Genomic DNA, 19253 nt, shown 5'->3' with positions numbered 1-19253 from the left:
AGGAGAGATGGGAGGAGAGGGATGGTGAGAGGAGAGAGATACTGAGGGAAAGGATGCTCAGAGTGAAGGGATGCTCACAGGAGAGGGATACTGAGAGGGAAGGGGGATGCTCAGGGGAAAGGGATGCTCAGAGGAAAGGGATGCTCAGAGGAAAGGGATGCTCACAGGAGAGGGATACTGAGAAGGAAGGGATGCTCAGAGTGAAGGGATGCTCAGATTGAAGGGATGCTCAGGGGAAAGGGATGCTCAGAGGAAAGGGATGCTCACAGGAGAGGGATACTGAGAGGGAAGGGGGATGCTCAGAGGAAAGGGAGGCTGCCTCTTCAACCATCCCATAAGTTTAAACCCTGAATTTCTTGGCTTTTGCCACAAAGCCCAGTAGATTTTCCTTCCTGTTTCTGATTGCCTTGAACTTGGAAGCTGCAGAGCAACTCCAGAGGGCCTCAAGGACCTTCTGCTGAAGGCCAAGTTGCTTGGTCCTTAGTAGGCTGAGGCTGATACTCATTCTCCTGCTTGATGACCTGATAGTGTAAGAACTTTTGGTTTCAAGTCAAAAATGGAAAACAATAATAGCCTCAATAATATATTTAAGAATCATGAAGTGCAGACTTTTCTATGGATAAATGGTTTGGGTTAAAATCTACTCTCTCTGCTCAGTGTTTTAGGAAAAGAAGGAATTCCACTGGATCCAGCATTTCAGGTGTGCTGTTGTTAGGCAGGCATTTTATTTTCTGTTGGTCAGGATTTGGAAGAAGAGTTAGACATAGCTCTATGCTTCTTGTGAATTTTGCCCCTCTGGTGCATCATCTTGGTGGCAAGATTCTGGCAGACTTGTCTTTGAACAGCGTTCAGCAGATAATTAGATGAGTATTATTTCCTGGAAGTCCCAGTCTTCAATATATTCTTCCCCTTTGAAGAGTGAAACTGCAGCTCATATCAAATGAGGTCATGCCCAGCAATTTCCTGATCCACAGTCTGTTAAGTCAGCAGAAAGCCTGCACTGCATTCCAGATCTGAGGGGGAAATAATTGTCCTCATTACCTGTCAGCTTGAACAGAGAATATTTATTGGAGCATCTGTCCTCTAAGGACTGGAGAACGTGTGTGAAGAAGAATTCTTGTGGTCAGGTTTTATTTTGAGATAGATGCCTTCCACTACCAAACAACAGCCATGTGTCTGCTGGCAGACTTTGTGTCTTCTTGCTCATTTCCTGAAAGAACTGATCAGCTTCTCTGTGTTCCATATCTGAGGGAATGGAGATTCCAGTGTCTCCTGTCAGGGTGTAAGGCCTTTGCACTTGGGTTCTTGCAGACTCGTGTCTATTCTGCATTAAAATTCATCTGCCTGAGAGGCTTCTGTAAGAACTGGAGGTCTAAATGGATGAGTTTAGTGTTGTATAAATCATGTAAGGCGAGATCCTTTATTCCCAGCAGATTGCCAGTAGGCACTGTGGGTTCAAACAGGGGGCTCAAACAGTGAAATCATTAAACCTTTCTCCTCACAAAGCTTTCTTGTGTTTATCTCATTGCTGTGCCTTGTGATAACACTCAGCTGAGCCAAAATACACTGAGTTAACAGAACACAGTTGGGTAGAACACCAGAGTACAATGGGCTTTACTAGCAGGATATTGGTAGATAAAGGGAATTTTGAATTTTCTGTTAGCTAACACTGCCTATCGAGCCAGGGTGCTTCCTTCATGCAGACATTAATCTCCAGCTGAGCTGTCACCTGGTGCTTCTGCTCAGAAACAAGAGTCCCAAAACAAAGCAGAGGGCAATCCTGTCTCTGCTGAGAAGTCAGATCAGTCTCTATCTCCAGTGCCCAGCAGAGCAGCAGCTCTGATTGTGTACAGAAATCAGATCTCAGTGTTTAGCAGCAGGGGGGATTCATAATCCTCTGGAGGGGAAAGGAGATTTTGTTGATTTAAGCGTGGAGTGTTGCAGGGTAAACCTGCTGAAGTCAAAGCTGTCACTGCACATTTCTAGAAGTGACCAGGAAAAGGAGCTGCAGCATCCCAGGGTCTCTGGGCTGAGGGACAGCGTAGCAAATCCTTCAGCAAACTTCTCCCTGGGCTGGGATAACACCAAGGCTGTCCCTGACCCATGGAATAAAGCTTGTCTCCTGTGAGCTCTTCCAAACTTATGGAGCAAGAAAGATGATGTATCTTTTATTGCCCTGTGCCTGATTACATTACAGAAAGAGCAGTAAGATGAAAACCAAGTCTTCTTCAAAAGATTAGTGCAACTGTTGCTATGGTGTTTTGAAAGAGATTAAAGAATTGACATTGTCAGCAAGAACTGAACCTGAAATTTTAAGAGAGCCTTGTAGGGCTTGGATCAGTGGAGCAAGTTGTGGGGTAAAGCTGCTGAAAAATGGATGGAAATTCCTCATGTAGTCAAAAGAGGGGGTTTTAGCAGAATCCATATTCCACGTGCCTGGATAGTGTGTACAGGTGAGGAGCAGCAGCACAGAGATAATACAAAATATTATAAATATATAAAATAACAGGAGCAAGAGGCACCAAAACCTCTGGACTGACAGTAACTGGAATCATTTCATGCCAGAAAAAAATGACATGTAAATTTGAGGAAAGCCTATTTTTTTCCCAAGCTCAGAAGTTAACCAGTCTGAGTAATTTTGGAGGACGTGTTATGCCCTATTCTGTTTTCTTTTTAATTTCACGTTACTTGTTGCAGGATCAATTAGGAAAGTGCTTTCGTAAGGACCTTAAATAATGATCTGCTAAGCTGTTTCTGAAAACTCCTCAATTAATCACAGGTAACCTCAGAACCAGCCAATTAGGATGTACAAGGTTGCCTCACTTACTTTCCACAGATTTTTCTAAGATTTCCTTCCTGTCCTGAGCAAATGCAGCCAACTGTGTAGATTCTGCCTCTTGACTCTATTAAAATACCCCAAATTTATATCTGTGGTGTATCAGGAATCCCCCTGGAGAGCTGTGTTAACACAAGGCCACCTTTGGGGAAGCTCAGCAGGGATTGCTTTTCACACTTTGAATGGGTAATGCATATTTTTAACACTACCAAATTTTGCCTTGGGGTAGAACAAGGTGCAAAACCTGTGTGTGAGCACGTTGTTCAATGCTGTTATTAAAGAGAAGCTCCTTCATGGGGGGAAGATGGGGAATCACTGATTTAATATTTCTGCAAGCCCATCTGGGTCCCTGTGCATGGAGCTGGAGCTGCTGTCCCTCCCCAGCAGGATGCTCTCCCTCCAAAGCTGCTCTACAAGTGTGACTCGCATGAAATGCAGGAATTAAAATGCTGGAGCATAAACTCAATGTCAGCAGCCTATTCCAAGAGTTCTACTTCAAATTTACTTCAAAGGCCACTTGTCACCATGGGAAGCCATGCAACTTGCTCATCCATGCATATTTCCTCTTTAAAATAACTCTGATTTTCAGTGGGTCTTTTGGGTTTTGCTCTTGAGCCTCTGTGATCCGCTGGTGCCAACCTGGAACAGGCTGAGGCATTTCTGAGTTTCGTGCTGCAGGTTCACGTGCCCAGGAGTTTGTCTGCTGTCCCCAGCTCTACCAGTGGGGCTCACAAAGGATGGAATAATCTGTCTGGACATGTCCTGCCTTTCTGCCTGTGTAAACTGATTCATCTGCTGCTGGGAGCTGATGGTTCCACTGCTGAGAACTGCTGCAGCCACTGATACAAACTGGCTCTCTGCCCTGGGGAACAGCACCCTCTGAGCTGCTGCTTCACCCAGGTTTTGTGCAGAGTAACCTGGCAGTCCCAGCAGGAATGTGTAGCTGGGACTCTCAGCTGCTCAGTAGGCAATTCCTCATGTGTTTTTTGCTCAGTGCTGAGTTGGTCATTAGGAAGTGCTTGGTTTGGGTGTTTCCTCGTGTTCTGAGCTCAGTGTGTTGGTGCTGTGCTGCAGAGTCTGAGCATGGACCTGCTGCAGAGCTGTGACTCAGCCAAAACCACTCTTGGGCAGTTTTATCTGTGCTTGTTAACTGGCTTTCCATTAAAGGAGAGGTGATCAAAAACTTAGCTCCCAAAGCACTGTTGTTTTATATACACATTTATGTCTGCTGTTCCCTAAGGTAAGGATTTTTTAAGGTACTTCATTGTAATGAAGTCCCTGCAATACCATTTTAAAATATGGACCTGAATAAATAGAGTTTTCATCCCTGCACAGTCTGTGAGTTCACACCATAAAGCTCTACCTGGTTCAAGGTCACACAAGTGCAGAATTCTCCCTCTGGTTCATCTTTCAGTCTTGAATGGAGGCAACAGGCACTGAGGAGCTTTCCAGAAGGAAAAATCCATTTCCTGATTTGCTTATCACAAACAAACAAAGGAACAAACAGATCATCCACGTGTCAGACTTCTCAGCAGACAGCTATTGTCTCAGATAATTCAGTTATGAACCGCATGAAATAAATACTGCGAGTTTAGGAAATTTAGTTGATGTGAAATTGAGCTATTAATAGTAAAAACTGGGACAGCTTAAATCATCTCTGCAGCTCTGAGTAGCACCATGAAGTTTTTAGAGTTCAGAGTTTGTGTGAAGGAGCAGAGTCCCAGTCTCCTGATGGGACAGGGGACACACGTGGGGATCCCTCACGTTCCTGGGGCAGAGCTGCACAAACTGTGCCACTTGTGTGGTGGTGCCAGCTGAGCTCAGAGCCCTCCCCAGCTCCTGTGTCCCCAGTGTGTCCTGCTGGGTCTGCTGTGCTTCGTGACCCCCCTGGAACAGCTGGAATTTTCCCTGCCTGCCCATCAGGAGACAGAGCAAAACACAAAACGTTGAGCTCAGGTTGCTCAGAAGACACAGACAACATAAAGAATCCAGAATGACTCAATTGAACGCTGCCTTTTTGAGTCCCAGACATCATTTCCACAACCCTTGCACTTCTGCCTTCAGCTTCTGTTTTCCTTCTCTCTACTCAGTCACACTCAGCCCTAGCCTTTGCAGGAAATGAGGATGGATCAATAAGGCAATCCCAGCTGCCTGGAATGGATATTTTCTATGAGTATGTGTCATTTCCTCTTCCAGCATCCCCCATATCTGACAATGCTATGGGATGGATTTCTTTGGGATTTTTAAGATGCTGAGGAGGGGTGGGGCCAGCTAACTTCCAGATTTTTAAAGATCTCTGAGAAATGTTAATATGAGGCTTAAGAGATGCTTCTTAGTCTGGGCAGGTCCTGCTGACCAAACCAAAAATTGCAGAACAAGAGTGTGCAGTGAGACAGGCAGCAAGTAATGCCTGGCTGCTTGGTGTGCTGATACCAAAATGCTCCTCTGGGAGAGTCAGAAACCTCCAGAAGATTCTGTGTGTGAGCCAAGCTGATCAAAGTCAGGGGGCTGGGTCAAGGTTCAGAGAAACTGAGCTCCCTGAAAGGGAAAGGAGGGACAGCACAGCTGGCAGAGGAACACAGGATCCACTTGTGTCAGTTCATGGCACTGCAGGGTGTGGGATCTGCAGCTTGTCCTGTTCTCGTGGTGTGTTCTGGGGATTGTTTTAAGTGTTGGTTCAGCTTTGGGACACGGCTCCATCAGAAGAAGACATCTTAGACAAGAGTGAATATTGGAAGTGACAGCTGATTAAATTCCAGCTTGTTTAACAGGAGCACAAAGGCAGTTTCACAGCTGGCACACGTGAGCAGAGGCAGCACAGAGTGAGCCTGGGAAGGAGCCTCCAGGGCTGGGCTTTGGGGCTGAAGCTGCTCAGGACTGTGGCAGATGGAGCAGGGCACAGAGGAATGCCCAGAAGGAGCTCCAGAGGCTGAGGCTGGCACAAGTTTGCAGCTGACAGAAGTGGAATTTGTGTGTTGAGCAGTTGGGGCTGGGAGCAGGGCTGGAGCCCCCGCACACCGAGCTGCTGCTGATGCTGCTGAGGCTGGAGAGCAGAGAAGGGAGCTGCAAGAACATTGGAACATTGCACAGCTCTGTTTGGGAGAGGGGATTGCACTCAGCAGTCTCCATGGCTGCATTACACCTTCTCCTCTGGAATTAATGCACTGCTTCTCCCTAAACTCGAGTTTCCTCATTAGCTTTAGCTAACAAGTGATTGCCTAGACTCAACTGATAAATACACATCTGCTGTCCAAAGTGATTCCAGACAACAAGCATGTGTGCTTTTCCCTGGAGGGGAAATGGTCTCCAGCTCCTGGTGCTGTCACTTGGAGGAGGTGGCAGCTGAGCAGGGGCTGCCAGAGCAGGCCAGGTGTGTTTGCAGGCACAGCAGTTGCTCAGCCAGCTCCAGCATTAGGTGGGATAGCTGTGACCCATAGAGAAAAACAGGAGGGATTTCTCTTAATTGGCAGCTTCTAATGATGATTTTGATCTGTAAAGAGAGTTTTAATACTTCTGGGGGATACCTCAGTCTTCACAAGCAGGTGAAAAATATTTGCTTAGCAGAATTGTGAATTGTTTAGGCTGAACTCTAATTAATGAGGTCCTGAGGTATTACAGCTTGGACAGTGAAACGATGGAGACAGCGAGAAAATGCTTTACTCTAATGGGATATAATGAGGGAGCATGGGGTTAAAAAATCACCAGGACTTTTATAAGACTCAGTGTTTTAATGAACTGCCCCCAAACCTTAAAGCCCAGGAACTTTTCACCTTCAATTTGCTGTGGGACTCGTGTTTGCCTTACCCTGCTCTCAGTTTACAGCTCATTATCCAGACAGATGCTCATCACTGAGGATGTTTGTCATGGAATTCATTAGGAATCTGTACTTCAAACTCAGTGGTTCTGCTTGAGGGAGATAAAGCACAGAAGGCAGGGCAGGGTTCAGCAGAGTGCAGAGGATGAAGCTGGCACTGTGCTCGTGGCTCTCTGCTCTCTGCAGCAGCTGCTGCTGGAGGACATGGCGATGGGATTTCATTTATCCACAGAACCAGAAGGGTACCAGAACCTCACCCAGGCCTGGGCCACCAAAAACCCACTTTAAAACAGGCCTAAATGCCCCAGCTCTCCCCCTGTGCTGAATGAATTGAATGAATTGCCAGCCCAGCCTCACACTCCATGGCCCAGCAAAACTGCAGGGCCTGGCAAAGGGAATCCACACAAACCCTGGCCTGGACAGGATGGGCTTCCCCCTCAGAAACAAATCATGCCTCATATTTAATTCTCCAGCACCCTGGCATGACCACCAGCACGCTGGTGAGAGAGGGAATTCAGCAGGCAAATGGAAAAAAAGTACCACTGACATTAATTTTAATCAGGTCCAAATCATCTGATTTGTCCTCTGTATTTTTTTTTTCCTCTAGGAGAGCTGATTGTCTTTCTGCAAGATTTGTTACCCCACAGAACAATAATACAGGCTGTAATGATGTAATTTATGGCTGTAATTTGCTTTTGGAAATCCTCTATTAGTGAAAAATAGCAGCAGTGCAGTTTTATTAATTACAGTAGGTGACTGTGGAATGCTGAGTGTTGGTACCAGAGGAGCGACTGTGTTGGACTCTGCTCCCCAAGGTCCTGTAGAGCAGAGCTCTGTGTCCTTTGGAGGCTGTGGAATGAGTATTTTGCTTAAACTAAATAAGTGTAAAAATAATTCAAGCTCACTGGGAAGTTTGAGGAAATGACAGAGGGAAACATTAGCCTGTAAATTCGGCATTGAGAGACACGGCAGAGCGTTCCTGCACCATATAATGTGCTCACACACAGGATGGCTCTGCAGAATTGCACATTTATTTACACCTTCCAGCCCCAAACTGCTGCTTGCAGCTCAAACCTCGAGGTTGATTACTGAGCTCTGGTCTCTGTGTGCCATGCCAGGGAGAAGCCCTTCATCTCTTCCCCTTCTCTAATGTGGATATTTTTTATATGGCATAACACTTGAATTTTCATTTGCATAAACCAGACTTCACCAGGATGTAGCTCAGGGGGAAAAGCAGGAGGGCAAAAATCACCTTGTGTGATTGAAAGGTGAATTCTGTTCCTTTTGTGTTCTGAAGCAGTGCTGGGGCTGGCTGAGGTCCAGAAGGCTCGCTGTAACCTCTCTGTGCTCTTGAGCTCTCGTTTTGGGGAGCTGACAGAAGGCAGGAGCCCTCCTGCTGCACAGACTGTGTCAGCAGCAGAAAGCAAAGCCATCCGTCTCACAGCCTCAGGAATCACTTTGTCCAGGGTCCTGGTTTTTTGGGTTGTTTTTTTGGTTTTTGAAGTTTTTCCACGCCTTGCTGGTTGGTTGAGGCAGCAGAGGAGCCTCTGCTGGAGCTGGGACAGAGTTTCATTCAGAGCAGGGCGGAGGGGAGCTGCCAGCTGGCACAGGTATCCTCAGGCATATGTTTTAATATGCCTGGGAGCTCCAGGAGGCAGCTGGGTGTGCTAATAAATAACTCATTCCAGACTCAGTAATTCCTCCTCGCTGCTCTTACCTCATCCAAATGATGGGCTCCTCATTAATCCCTGGGAGGCTCTGATGTGCAGAAATAGGGATTGTCTGGCGGGGTGGGAGCCACATGTCTGTCTGCAGTTTGTTTCTGCCTCTCCTGGCTTTGGCTGGGGCCCACAGCAGCTTGAGTCATCTTTAAAGGGACGTGGATTTCCTGTGTTACAGAGCAAGGCTTGGGCTGACAGGATCATTCTGCCCTGCTGAGGCTTTTTGAAGGAGAATTCCCCTGCTCAAACCTGGATGCTGCTCTCCCCTGCTTGGGCAGGGCAGGTCTTGCCCTGAGGAGTGAAAATCAAGAGTAATTCCATAAGTGAGGGCAGGTTTGTGGCTAGAGGTGATGGCTTTTATTAGGCCATCCAATAGAGGTGGAAAGAAAGCCAAGCTCTCAAGCACACAGATCCTTCTTTCAAGGCTCTTTCAGCTGGAAGTTGCTGTGAGATGCTCAGATAAGGTTAATGGTCACTGGGATTGCTCCAGGTTACACTAACTAAGAAAATGGTCTTTAAACAAATGGATTTGATCCCTTTGTCTGTCATATCCCTGACTTACACAAAGATCAGAGCAACCTCTTTCAAGGATGCTCCTCTGGCCACCAGCCTCCAGCAGGATCTGGATAAGCAAGCCCTGAAGGTAAAACACATTTCTGCTTGAGGAAAAGGGAAATAATTGCATCTGTGATTATACATGCTGTATATATTTAATTTTTCTCCTCCTAGATATATGCCAGGTTTAGTTTCTCTAAGGCCCACCAGTCCATCAGACATGTATCTGCTCAGTAATTCCATTTTCCTGTGTCACTCTCTCATCTTTTTAACCAGAGTGAGTTTCTGATGTCTGTACAGTATCTGCTCTCATTAATGCAATAATCTTGGTCCTGCCCTCTGTGTGCTTTGCTTATGTAGAACTGCTGTGAAGTCAGGGAAATCAATAAACTATTTGAAAAAGAAAAATAACCCAGGTACAAGGATAGGAAATAATAATGATTATTTTCTGCATTTTTATGACCACTTTTTCATAGTGGTTGTACAAGAATTCGTGGTGTCTTTGTTATAGATTTTGCTTATCGAAAATTAAAACTGTACAGCCAATATAAGAAAAGAGCAAGTAGAAAATTCGTCTTGCTGATTTCAAATCAGACTAAATTGAAATTGAAATGCTGAAGCAGAAGCTGCCTGCTTCATTTCCACTGTGGTTTAAACAGGGCTCTGACATCCACAAACTTCAGCTGAGTGCACAGCCAAGAACACCCAGTTTCACCAGGGGGCCACTTCAAATCCCTCCTCAGGTTCCTCAGAAGGGGAACTAAATGCAGATGAGGAGAAAATTCCCTCAAATTGGCAGAAGTACTTTCTGTGCCCAGCAGAATCCTCCCCGTGCCTTTTGTGGACAGAGTAATTTACAATGAAGATTTAAGTGTCTCTTCAAAATGGGAACTCGGTGCTCTGCAAATGCAATGCCCTTTTAATCAACGGTCTTGTCTCTCTTTAGTCTCCACATTAAGATAAATCTTAATTACTGGCCCCCTACATTAGCAACAAACTGCCATTTTCTTCCCTGCTTGTACAGTTTTAAATACCCTGCTGGTGGAATTTTGGACTCCTGATAAATTACACTCTGCAGACAGAAAAGGGGGATGTAGAATATATTAACAGACAGGGATGCAGAGAAATATCTTTGGATCCTTGGATGACTAATCCCCACTTTCCTTGCAGAGAATCCATCCTGTTAGCATTCAGACATGCAAAAGGGAGCATCACCAATGATTACTTTGATTTAGCAGATGCAGACTGTTGCTAAATGTGATTCTATCATCTGTCAGAAGTGAGCAAAGAGAGAAGAGACCAGAGCTCTTCCAGCTTTGTTGTGTTTGCAGTCAGTGCTGGCACTGCTCAGCTCTGTGTGTGGGCACTACCCTGATTATTGGCACAGCAGGAATTCTGTCATTTTGAATTAAAAAGTAAAATCCTGGCAGCATTCTGTCTGAAAAGGCCATAAATGATGTTCTGGCCAGCAGGCAAGGGAGCAGTGGGCACACCCTGGGTTATGATCCTTGGTGAATTCCTGCAGAGCTCATGGGAAAAGAATCATCCTGGCAGCCAGGGCAGCTTTGTGTGAGCTGCTGCAGGGGGATGACCAGTCCTTCTCTTCACTTCCAGTTTTGCAACCAGGTGGAGAGGAGAACCATTAACCCCCAGCAGGTCCAGACAGGCAGAGCCACAGACCCATGAAGCCTCTGAAGCTCCTGTCCCTTCTTCCACTTCTGACCAACTGAGTTTCAAATTCAGATTTCTTTTAACAAATTGATTTCAGAAGTAAATATTTACTTTACTGTATTTGTTATACTAACTTGATGATATGCAGTTCATAAAACCAATTCAAAACTTAATTTTGGATCTGTATGAGTTTGCCACAGGCACTGAGACCAGCCAGGAAATCTTATTTCCTCTCCCTTGTGAAATAAGGATCTAAGCACTTGCATTAATATTTCTACAGTAAAGTTCCCCTGCCTGAACATGAATTTCCTGTTTCTCTAAAAGCAGCCCCCTCCTGGCTCCACGTGCTGGGTGTCAGCACTGAGCAGAGACTGTGGTGACACTTTGTACACCAAGAGCACCCAGATCACCTGATCCTCAGCACATCTGGGTGAATAACTGACCCTTCCTGTTTGCTGGACAGATCCAGGGATGAGAAGCATCATTCCCACCCCCTCCCCGTTCCTGCAGACCCAGAGCCATCAGTGCTGGGATGGCAGGGACAGGGCAGTGCCAGGCTCCACCTCTGCCTCTGTCCTGGGGTGTTTGGGCTGTGTTTGTGCTGCCCTTCCCTGCTGTGCCACAGCTCTGCTGGGCATTTAACACAGCTTTACCTCTCACTGCTGGCCTGGGAGGAATTAGCATCCAAAAGAAACTTTGAGCTGCTTTGTTTTCCTCTTCTCATCAGAAGCAGACTGCAGAAACGGCAACTTTCATTCACTAAGTCTGTTTCTGATGTAGATTTGGAGTGGCCTCATTTTTCTCCACAGTTAATTTGTTCCTTAGCTCACATTTTCCTTGGCAGTGTGGACCTTAGAGTGATGGAGTGACCTGGATTCCAGCTGGATCCGTGTTTGGAGGTGAAGGGATGCTGTTAAAGCAGCAGGCTGTCCCCTTCTGCTGTCACTCCTGAGCACCACTACCCCCTTCCTTCTGCACTTACTCAAGAGCTAAAATATTATGCTGTTACTCATCAACTCATATTATAAAGTGATAAATGAAGCAGAGCAGGGTTGAGATGTGATGGGCAGTGTGTTGGGATGGAGAGACAGAGCAGCCCAAAATGCAGCCAGCAGAATTTGCCTTTCCCCACTCCTGCCGGAGGGTGACTCTGCCCCAGGGGATCCCCAATCATCCAAACTCCCTGGACTGCAGGAGCACTGCTGTTCTTCTGCAGGGTGTGCTGAGACTTGGAAAGGCAGAATGTCAGCTTCTTTCCCCTCCTGTCCACAGTGCCTGTGGGTGTGGAGTGCCACAGGACGCAGTTGGCAGAAAGCACGATGTGTAATTTACTGTTAATCGTGGGATTATGTAGATAAACAGAGTCTGCTGCCTAACAATGTTATTTCATTGATCAGCTGTAATCTTAGCAGCATTAATAACTCAAATCCTCAGCCATTGTGTTCCCAGGCTCATGGATCAGCCTGTGGCTGCTCTGGAACTCGTGCCCCTCCTGTGTTACCTGTGCTGTTGCAGCTGGCCTGTGCAGTTTGGATCTCCCACATCTCCATCTCCTCCTCTCACAAACGTGCTCCAGGGTGTCTGTGTTCCTCAGGGTGATGGGGGAACCTCAGCTGGGAGCACAGCCCAGCTCCTGGGCTCTCCTGGGTGGGTTTGTCCCTGCAGCCTGCAGCCAGGACTCGCTGTGTTCATTGTAAGGTGCAGTGCCCAGCTGCCTCCTTCCCTCTCTAGCAACTCACCCCATCAAAACAGAAATGGCATTTTGGTGCCAGTCCTTCAGGTGTGTGCCACAGCTTTGTCACTGTGAGGAGGTGTGGCTGTGAGAGGGACACACCTGGATGCTGAGCCAGGATTAACCTCCACTCCCAGAAACTGCAGCTGCAAACTGGACCATTCTCATGACCTCAGGCTCCCGTGGATTTCTCTCCATAACACCATCTAATCGGATTTAGAGTTTAATTAAACAGCTGTCACTTTGCTTCCTCATTCTGCCACAATTTAATGTTGAATTAGTTCCTAAATCAGTCATGGCTGAATGCTTGCCTTCTTAGGATTGAGAGGTTGGATGAACATAAGGTTTGCTCTTCAGCTAAATCCAAGCAATACTTTGTGTTCTTGCTCTTTGTGGAGAGCTCCATCAGTGCGAGTTCCCTGGCAGAAAAGGGATGGGATAAAGTGTGAGATTGCTGTCAGGGTTACCCAGCTCTGAATGACCAAAGTGAGCACAGCCTTCTCAGCCCTGCCTGCAGCACATCTGCTGCAGGGATATTCTTTTCCCTTTCTAGGGAAGAAGTGATTTTTCTGAAAACCACTCCTGCAGGGTTTGCTCTGGGGCAGCACAGGGAAGGAAATGTTGGGGCCAGCAGTGCTGCAAGTGGATTTTATCCAAATGAACCCTGACACAGGCAAGAGCAGAGCATGAGAGGAGGCTCGTGGTGCTCTGAGCTGTGCCAGCAGCTCCACGGAGGAAAGCTGGGAGATCTCCTGCAGAGTGCTGCTTCTGCATCAAATTCTGACAATGAAGTCTAAAGAAATTTCTTACACACAAAATTTTGCTTTCAAATATCTCCTTTGATACCTCCTTGAGCCTAACCACTAGAGTTTTCCTGTAATCATTAGAGGAAAATTTGTTCTTTAATTATACTCTCTGTTAATTAATTACATTTAAATAGTAATTATTTCCTTTGTATGTTGTATCCATTGAAGGGATGCCCTGGTAACAGGGAAGAACCATCCTGACTGGGGCTCTGATGTTGTTCAGGCGAGGAAGCCAACCCAGCCCTGTGATATCGAGTCAGATGTTGGTGGGATTTGGGCACGGTGCTGCCAAGACAGCTGGAGGCTTCCAAAGTCACAGCTCCCCTCTTTCCATGAGGAAAATCTCTGCAGTTCTCTGTTTCAGCCATGGAAGTGCCAGTCCTGCCTTTTCTGGAGTTTGCAATTCACTCACAGAAACTTCATTCTGACCTGGATATTGATGCTGACTTACAGTGCATCTTCCTTCTCTTTTTTAATTTACTCTGCTTCCCTCATTTTTGAATTTCTTGGGGAACAAGTCCAAACACTGCTATCAGATGCTTTCAGGTTTTTTATGACACAAAATAAATTTCATTTTAAATCTCTGCTTGCTGCCTGCACAGAAAGTAGATTAGTTCTTGGGGGATTTTAAAAATTAAAGAATGTGGAAATGGCCGAGATATTGTGATTTTGAAAAGCGCCTTCTTTTTAAATGAATTCTTTGTCTCTGTGAAAGTTTCTTAGGATTGTTGTTGGTGTAGTCCTGGATTAGGCTGCAGTCAGGGCAGTATATTGCATTTAGAAATGAGGCTCAGGTGCCTCTGCTGGCTGCTGGGTTTCCTGTGCTGCTGGGAGTTCTTTTCCTGCCCTCGAAGGTGGGACTGCTGCTCATGATTATCCCTGGATACCCAGAGCTGCTGCTGTGAGGATGCAGGGAAACAAATCTGGGTGCTGAGCCAGAGCCCTGGGGCTGGTTCAGGGTGCTCAGGGACAGACAGACAGACAGACAGACAGACAGACAGACAGAGTCTGCTTTTCTTTTTCTCTGTTCAGCTTTTGAGGAGTGTTGGGCTGTGGATGCTCTCTGTGCTGTGAGAGTTTGCTGTCAGTTTGTGTGGCTGATTCTCCCTGGGCTGCCTTTGGCTTTATTGCAGCAATATAAAGGCAGCACTCGTGCTCTGAGGCTATTCCATATCCAGAGATAGAGGGTACACGCTTTTCTACTTCAGTTCTAAACAAAAAACACAATAAAAACAAGACTTTGTTCCCTGGTCTTTTTTTCTGGTTTATTTTAACTATCACAGGGCCCTTAGAGCCTGAGGAAGGGAAGTGGCAGAGCTGAAAATTGCTTTTAGTATAGTGTCTAATATATTAATTGCTTATACATCAGTATTCCTTAATCTGTGTAATACCCATGAGTTGTGGGTAACTGATATGAGCTACGGCTGCTTTCAGGGGAGGAGAAGGCAGAAGGTTTCCATCTCAGCTCAGAGCTGTGGCTGGATGGGCACCAGTCCCTTCCCAGAATGATTTAGGGTTCTTACATTTCTAGAACAGTCAACATTCCCTTTTAGCATTTCCTTTTAAGTTTGATGGGATTTCTTACGAGAGCTGCAGGAGAACCTGAGACATAACAAGTTGCCAGATGAAAAGAAAATCTGACCTAAATTTCAGACTCACTAAACCTGAATTGAAAACAGAATCAACAGGATCAGTGCCCCATTTTGCTGCTGTTGACATCAGTGGCTGCAGTCCTCATGACTTCAGTGCTGAGGAATTTGCTGAATATTTTATTCACTTTATATTGAAAGCTGAAAAGTTGGAGAAAACTTTGAAGTTCTTCCAGCATGGGAATCTTGGGAATACAGTGATGCTGAAATAGTTGAGGAGTTCCAAGTGTTAGCCTGGTCGATGGTGCATTGAAAGGATTTTATGTTCCACAACCCCGGTTCAGACTTCAAATTTCCTTGTTATTTCCCCTGCAGTTAACAGCATCACTGACTCCTTCTGGATTCCTTACATTGCTTCATTGGCCATATCAGAGGAAATTAAATAATCTTGAAACAGTTCCAGACACAAAGTTCACGGCGAGGCCTCGTCTTTGCAATGGGTTTGGATTCCCAGAGCAGCATTTTTACCTGGGGGGCTCTGTGTCCTTAGCCAAACATTGCCAGTCAAGTGTTCATTAGGAAAAACTCAGGAATCACATGTGGGGAGGTGGATATTGGGAATAATTCCACACATCTCAAAGGCAGGAGATGCCTGTGGAGTGTGCCCGAGCTGAAGTGAGCTTTGCTGGTTGAGCAGAGTGCAGCTCTGAGTGTCTGTTCAGCACCTGGGCTTTCATTACCCTTTGGCAGGCTGCAGCTCTTGGAGGAACTGGGATTTGCAGGCACTCAGCAGCGATGTGAGCAGTGCTGTGCTTTGTTTTGGGGCAGGACACGGAGATCCTGAACACGGCCATCCTGACGGGCAGGACGGTGGCAGTGCCCATCAAGGTGGTGTCCATCGAGGAGAACAGCGCTGTCACAGACATCTCCGAGTCCGTGGAGTGCAAATCCTCGGGGGAAGACGTCATTAAAGTAAGTTCATGGCACTGAGGGGCTTCTGGATTGCAAAATAGCCTGGGCATAACCTCCAAATCAGCTCCTGCAAATTCCTGGCCCTCCTGTTGGAAAAGGAGAGGGGTTTTGGGAAGAGCGAGGTGCAGCAGTGCAGCCACCACACCGAGGTTCATCTTTATCCATGTCCTAATTTTGAAGTGCCTTGGTAATTTCACCTCCAGTCCCCTGGATTCCATTCACTGCAAAAGCAGCTCTGCTCCTCCAGATGTTCCCCATCACCTTTCCAGCTGTGCCCTCACCTCCACAGCTGCTCGGGGTGGGGTGGGTGAGCAGTGCACACTCACCCTGCTCCACAGCCCTGCAGGGAATTCCCACTCCTGCACGTGGGGCCTTTGGGGGCTCCCTAAAAACAGAGGCCACACAAAATTCAGGGAATGAAAAGCAGTTGTATTTATCCAAATTTTTATATTTTTTTTGTATTTATCCAAAGCCAACATTTATTGTATGTATTATCCAATATCATTTATTTATGTATTTATCCAATATCTCCATTTTGCTGGAGCCTGATGCTTTACAGAGATTTTAATCTCTAGGAATTCCTATTAATGTTTTTCCTAAGGCAGTCACATAACCACAAATAGAAGTAAAAACTGAAATTTAGTTTAAGGATCATCCTGGTTGTAATCTTATTGGAAACCACTTCCCTGAGTAAGAAAAATACAAGATAGCATTCACAAATAATAATTTAAAAATAATCAGAAAAGGACTGTTATTATTCCATTTTGCTTTAACAACTTACCAGAATTCCACCAAATAATTCCAACCTTGTGGGGATTTCTTTCCAACTGGGAGAATGACCAGTATTAAGTTCTTCCACTCAGAGAAAGACTCAGGTTAGGGAACAAAATATGGGATATGTAATGCATCACCAGAAAATGACAGCAGAATTATTTCTGAAACAAAATTCCTTCTGGAAAAATGGCTTCTGGCTGTTGTAGCTTTGAAGCATATTCTTCCAGAAGAAGTGAAATCCCCAAGCCTTACAAGGAAAGAGCTTGTTCCTGCAGTAATTGCACCACAGCCCAGACTGCTGCAGCTCTCCAGCAATTTGTTTGGAAGGAATGTTTTTTCCTGAAGTCCTTTGATGAGCACTTGGGGCCCTGCTGGGATCTCCTCTTATTTTCTACAGAAATCATTTATCTGTGCAGATAAATACATTAATTTATGTGCTGAAAGGGTTCCTCAAAACGAGGAACCTTTGTGAGGAGCTTCAGGAGCCTCCCCTGTCTGGGGCACTCTGAAGTTGGGGTGGAACAAACAACTGGGGGTTAACACAGAGCATTTTCTGCTATCAGCCAGGGACATTTGCAGGTGGAATCTCTTTCTCTTCAGAACTGGTTGGAAATTGCTGAGATGGAGAGAGAAGCTGTCTCCTGTGTGTTTGGAATATCTGCAGCACCTCTGGAGGGATGTGGCTGTGACAGGGGTGCTCACTGCTGGAAAACACACAGCTGACTGAAAAACACAGCTCATTAAATGCTTGGAACAAAAAGGTTTTCTCATCTCATCATAAAGGAAAAAAAGGCTTTTTATTTTTTTTTTTTTCTCCCCATCTAGAATGTTCTTGTTTCCACAAAATTTCTTTCTTTACATGTGGAAGTGGTTTGGGGTTCAAGGCAAATTGACATCTTCAATTGGCTCAGATTTTAAAAAGCACTCAGAAAGCTTCAAATGAGCACAGAGGCCTTTCATCCTTAATTCATTTTGAAATTCTCCATCAAGCTTTTATGTTCAATTCTTTAGAAATATCATCTTCCTCTGAAAATCCTATTGTAGAGACCTTGTTGGGAGTAACCTTTCTGCTTAAAAATAAAACCCACTCACGGTAAATTATGTCTTTTGGGCAAAGCCCATGCTACAAGGGCTGTGTGCATGAGTTTATAGCTCATGTAAAGCCTGTGGATTACCTTAAACTTGGGAAAAAAAGGAGTTATTGATAAGAGCTGTTCAATACTTACTCTTATTATCATCTAGAGGTTCAGGCATATTTTTGTGTGTTTTTAATTGTGTGGAATTTCTGGTAATTTGGATTCAGCCAAACCTGACAAGAGTGAGGCCAAAGATGCTCAGTGCCTGTCTGCACCTGGCCTGGAATATTTAATTATCAAATAAATGTCTTTTGTATGGTTCGTGGAAAGAGCTTAAAGGTAATGCTCCTGCCCAGCAATTTGCCAACAGCTCAAAGCTTATTTATATTAATTTTGACTTCAGTTGGGCTGAATGGCATTGTTCTGAGTAACAGAACCCCATGGAAATCTGAATTTAAGATTTATCTGCAAAGAGCAGGTAACAGTTTCCCAGTGGTAATCACAGTCCCAGGGCAGCTCAGTGCACAGTTTGTGTCCTGTGTGAATGTGCTGACTGCTACTCCTTTTACTTCTTTTATTGTCTCACAGTTCCCACTCTTTACTTCCAAATTTACAGCTGATTTCATGAACTTTAAATGCCTTTGAGTGCTCTAGACCTTCACACAGTGGTCCAACCTTTTAAAAGTGGACACAAAATTTATTATGGCACTAAAAAGGAAGCAAAAGCCAAATTTTATTTCGCTAAGCTGGAATTTACCAATAGAATCCATCTATCTGGATCCATTACTGGTAATTGCAGCTGCCTGCACAGGCTCCTTCCCATCTGCTGGGAATTTGGGTGGAACGTGGCTGATTTTGCTGATGCTTTTGTGCTGTTTGCTGGGGAGCAAACCCTGCTCAGGGCTCCTGCATCACCTGCAGGAACAGGAGTGCTTTCCTGCTGAGAGGAACACACAAAGCCCTTCCCCTGCAGCTCTGGGTTTATGTTTGGAGCTGATGCAGATGCAGCTCCCAGGAGCAGCCTGAGAGCCCCAGCAGCAGCAGCTGGGAGTGCAAACCTGGATTTCCGATGGCTCCTCCTTCCCCTTCTGTCATTTGTGTCAGACTGAGCAGCTTTAAAAGCAGGGAAGAAAGTCCCAGCATGGAAATGCCATTGTTTGGCTGCTCTGAAGCCCCCTGACTTTGATGGTTTTTCTTCTGGCCAATGTTGTGCTGTGTTTTGAACAGGATAACAAACAGAAAGTCCAACTCCCCACCCTTCTCCACACTTTCCATAGTCCTGTGATCGATGGGATCAAAACACATCAGCAGAGCAGCAGGACTTGAGAGGAGCTTTATTAAAATGAGGCTTTACCACACCTTTCTGTCAGATGCCAGCAGAGCAAATAGAGCAGCAGTGGATGGAGCTGTCACAGGAGATGTCCTGTCAGGAATGGTCACCCCAGCAGCCAGCCTCTGTGCAGAATGAAACTCAGGATGGGCAGGGGCTGAGGAACAGTCAGCAATAAAAGCTGTAAATGCCTTGCCATCACGTAATTGGCAAAACTTCAAGGGCAGCTGAAGAAACTTTTAAACCATATCCTCGCAGAGTTCCCTCCCTGTTCCCTCGTGCCTTCCCCCAGCTCCCCACCTGCCCTGGGGGTGGAGAACCAGTACAGCCCAAAGGAAAATCCAGAGCAGCAGCATCAGCACCTCAGCTCCCACAGA

General features: G+C 45.8%; 1 protein-coding gene across 1 annotated transcript in view; it reads left to right on the top strand.

Moving 5' to 3' along the window:
* The window catches only part of TMEM132C (transmembrane protein 132C), a 169656-nt gene that overhangs the window by 133916 nt on the left and 16487 nt on the right, over positions 1–19253 (top strand). Inside the window, exon 5 of the mRNA XM_058851521.1 lies at positions 15553–15696. Within this exon, the coding sequence (XP_058707504.1) occupies positions 15553–15696 (144 nt within the window). The remainder of the gene's footprint in view (positions 1–15552; positions 15697–19253) is intronic.

The sequence above is a fragment of the Poecile atricapillus genome, chromosome 16, assembly GCF_030490865.1.
Source record: "Poecile atricapillus isolate bPoeAtr1 chromosome 16, bPoeAtr1.hap1, whole genome shotgun sequence".
In the NCBI taxonomy this organism is placed as follows: domain Eukaryota; kingdom Metazoa; phylum Chordata; class Aves; order Passeriformes; family Paridae; genus Poecile; species Poecile atricapillus.
This window is presented reverse-complemented; position numbering and strand designations above follow the sequence as displayed.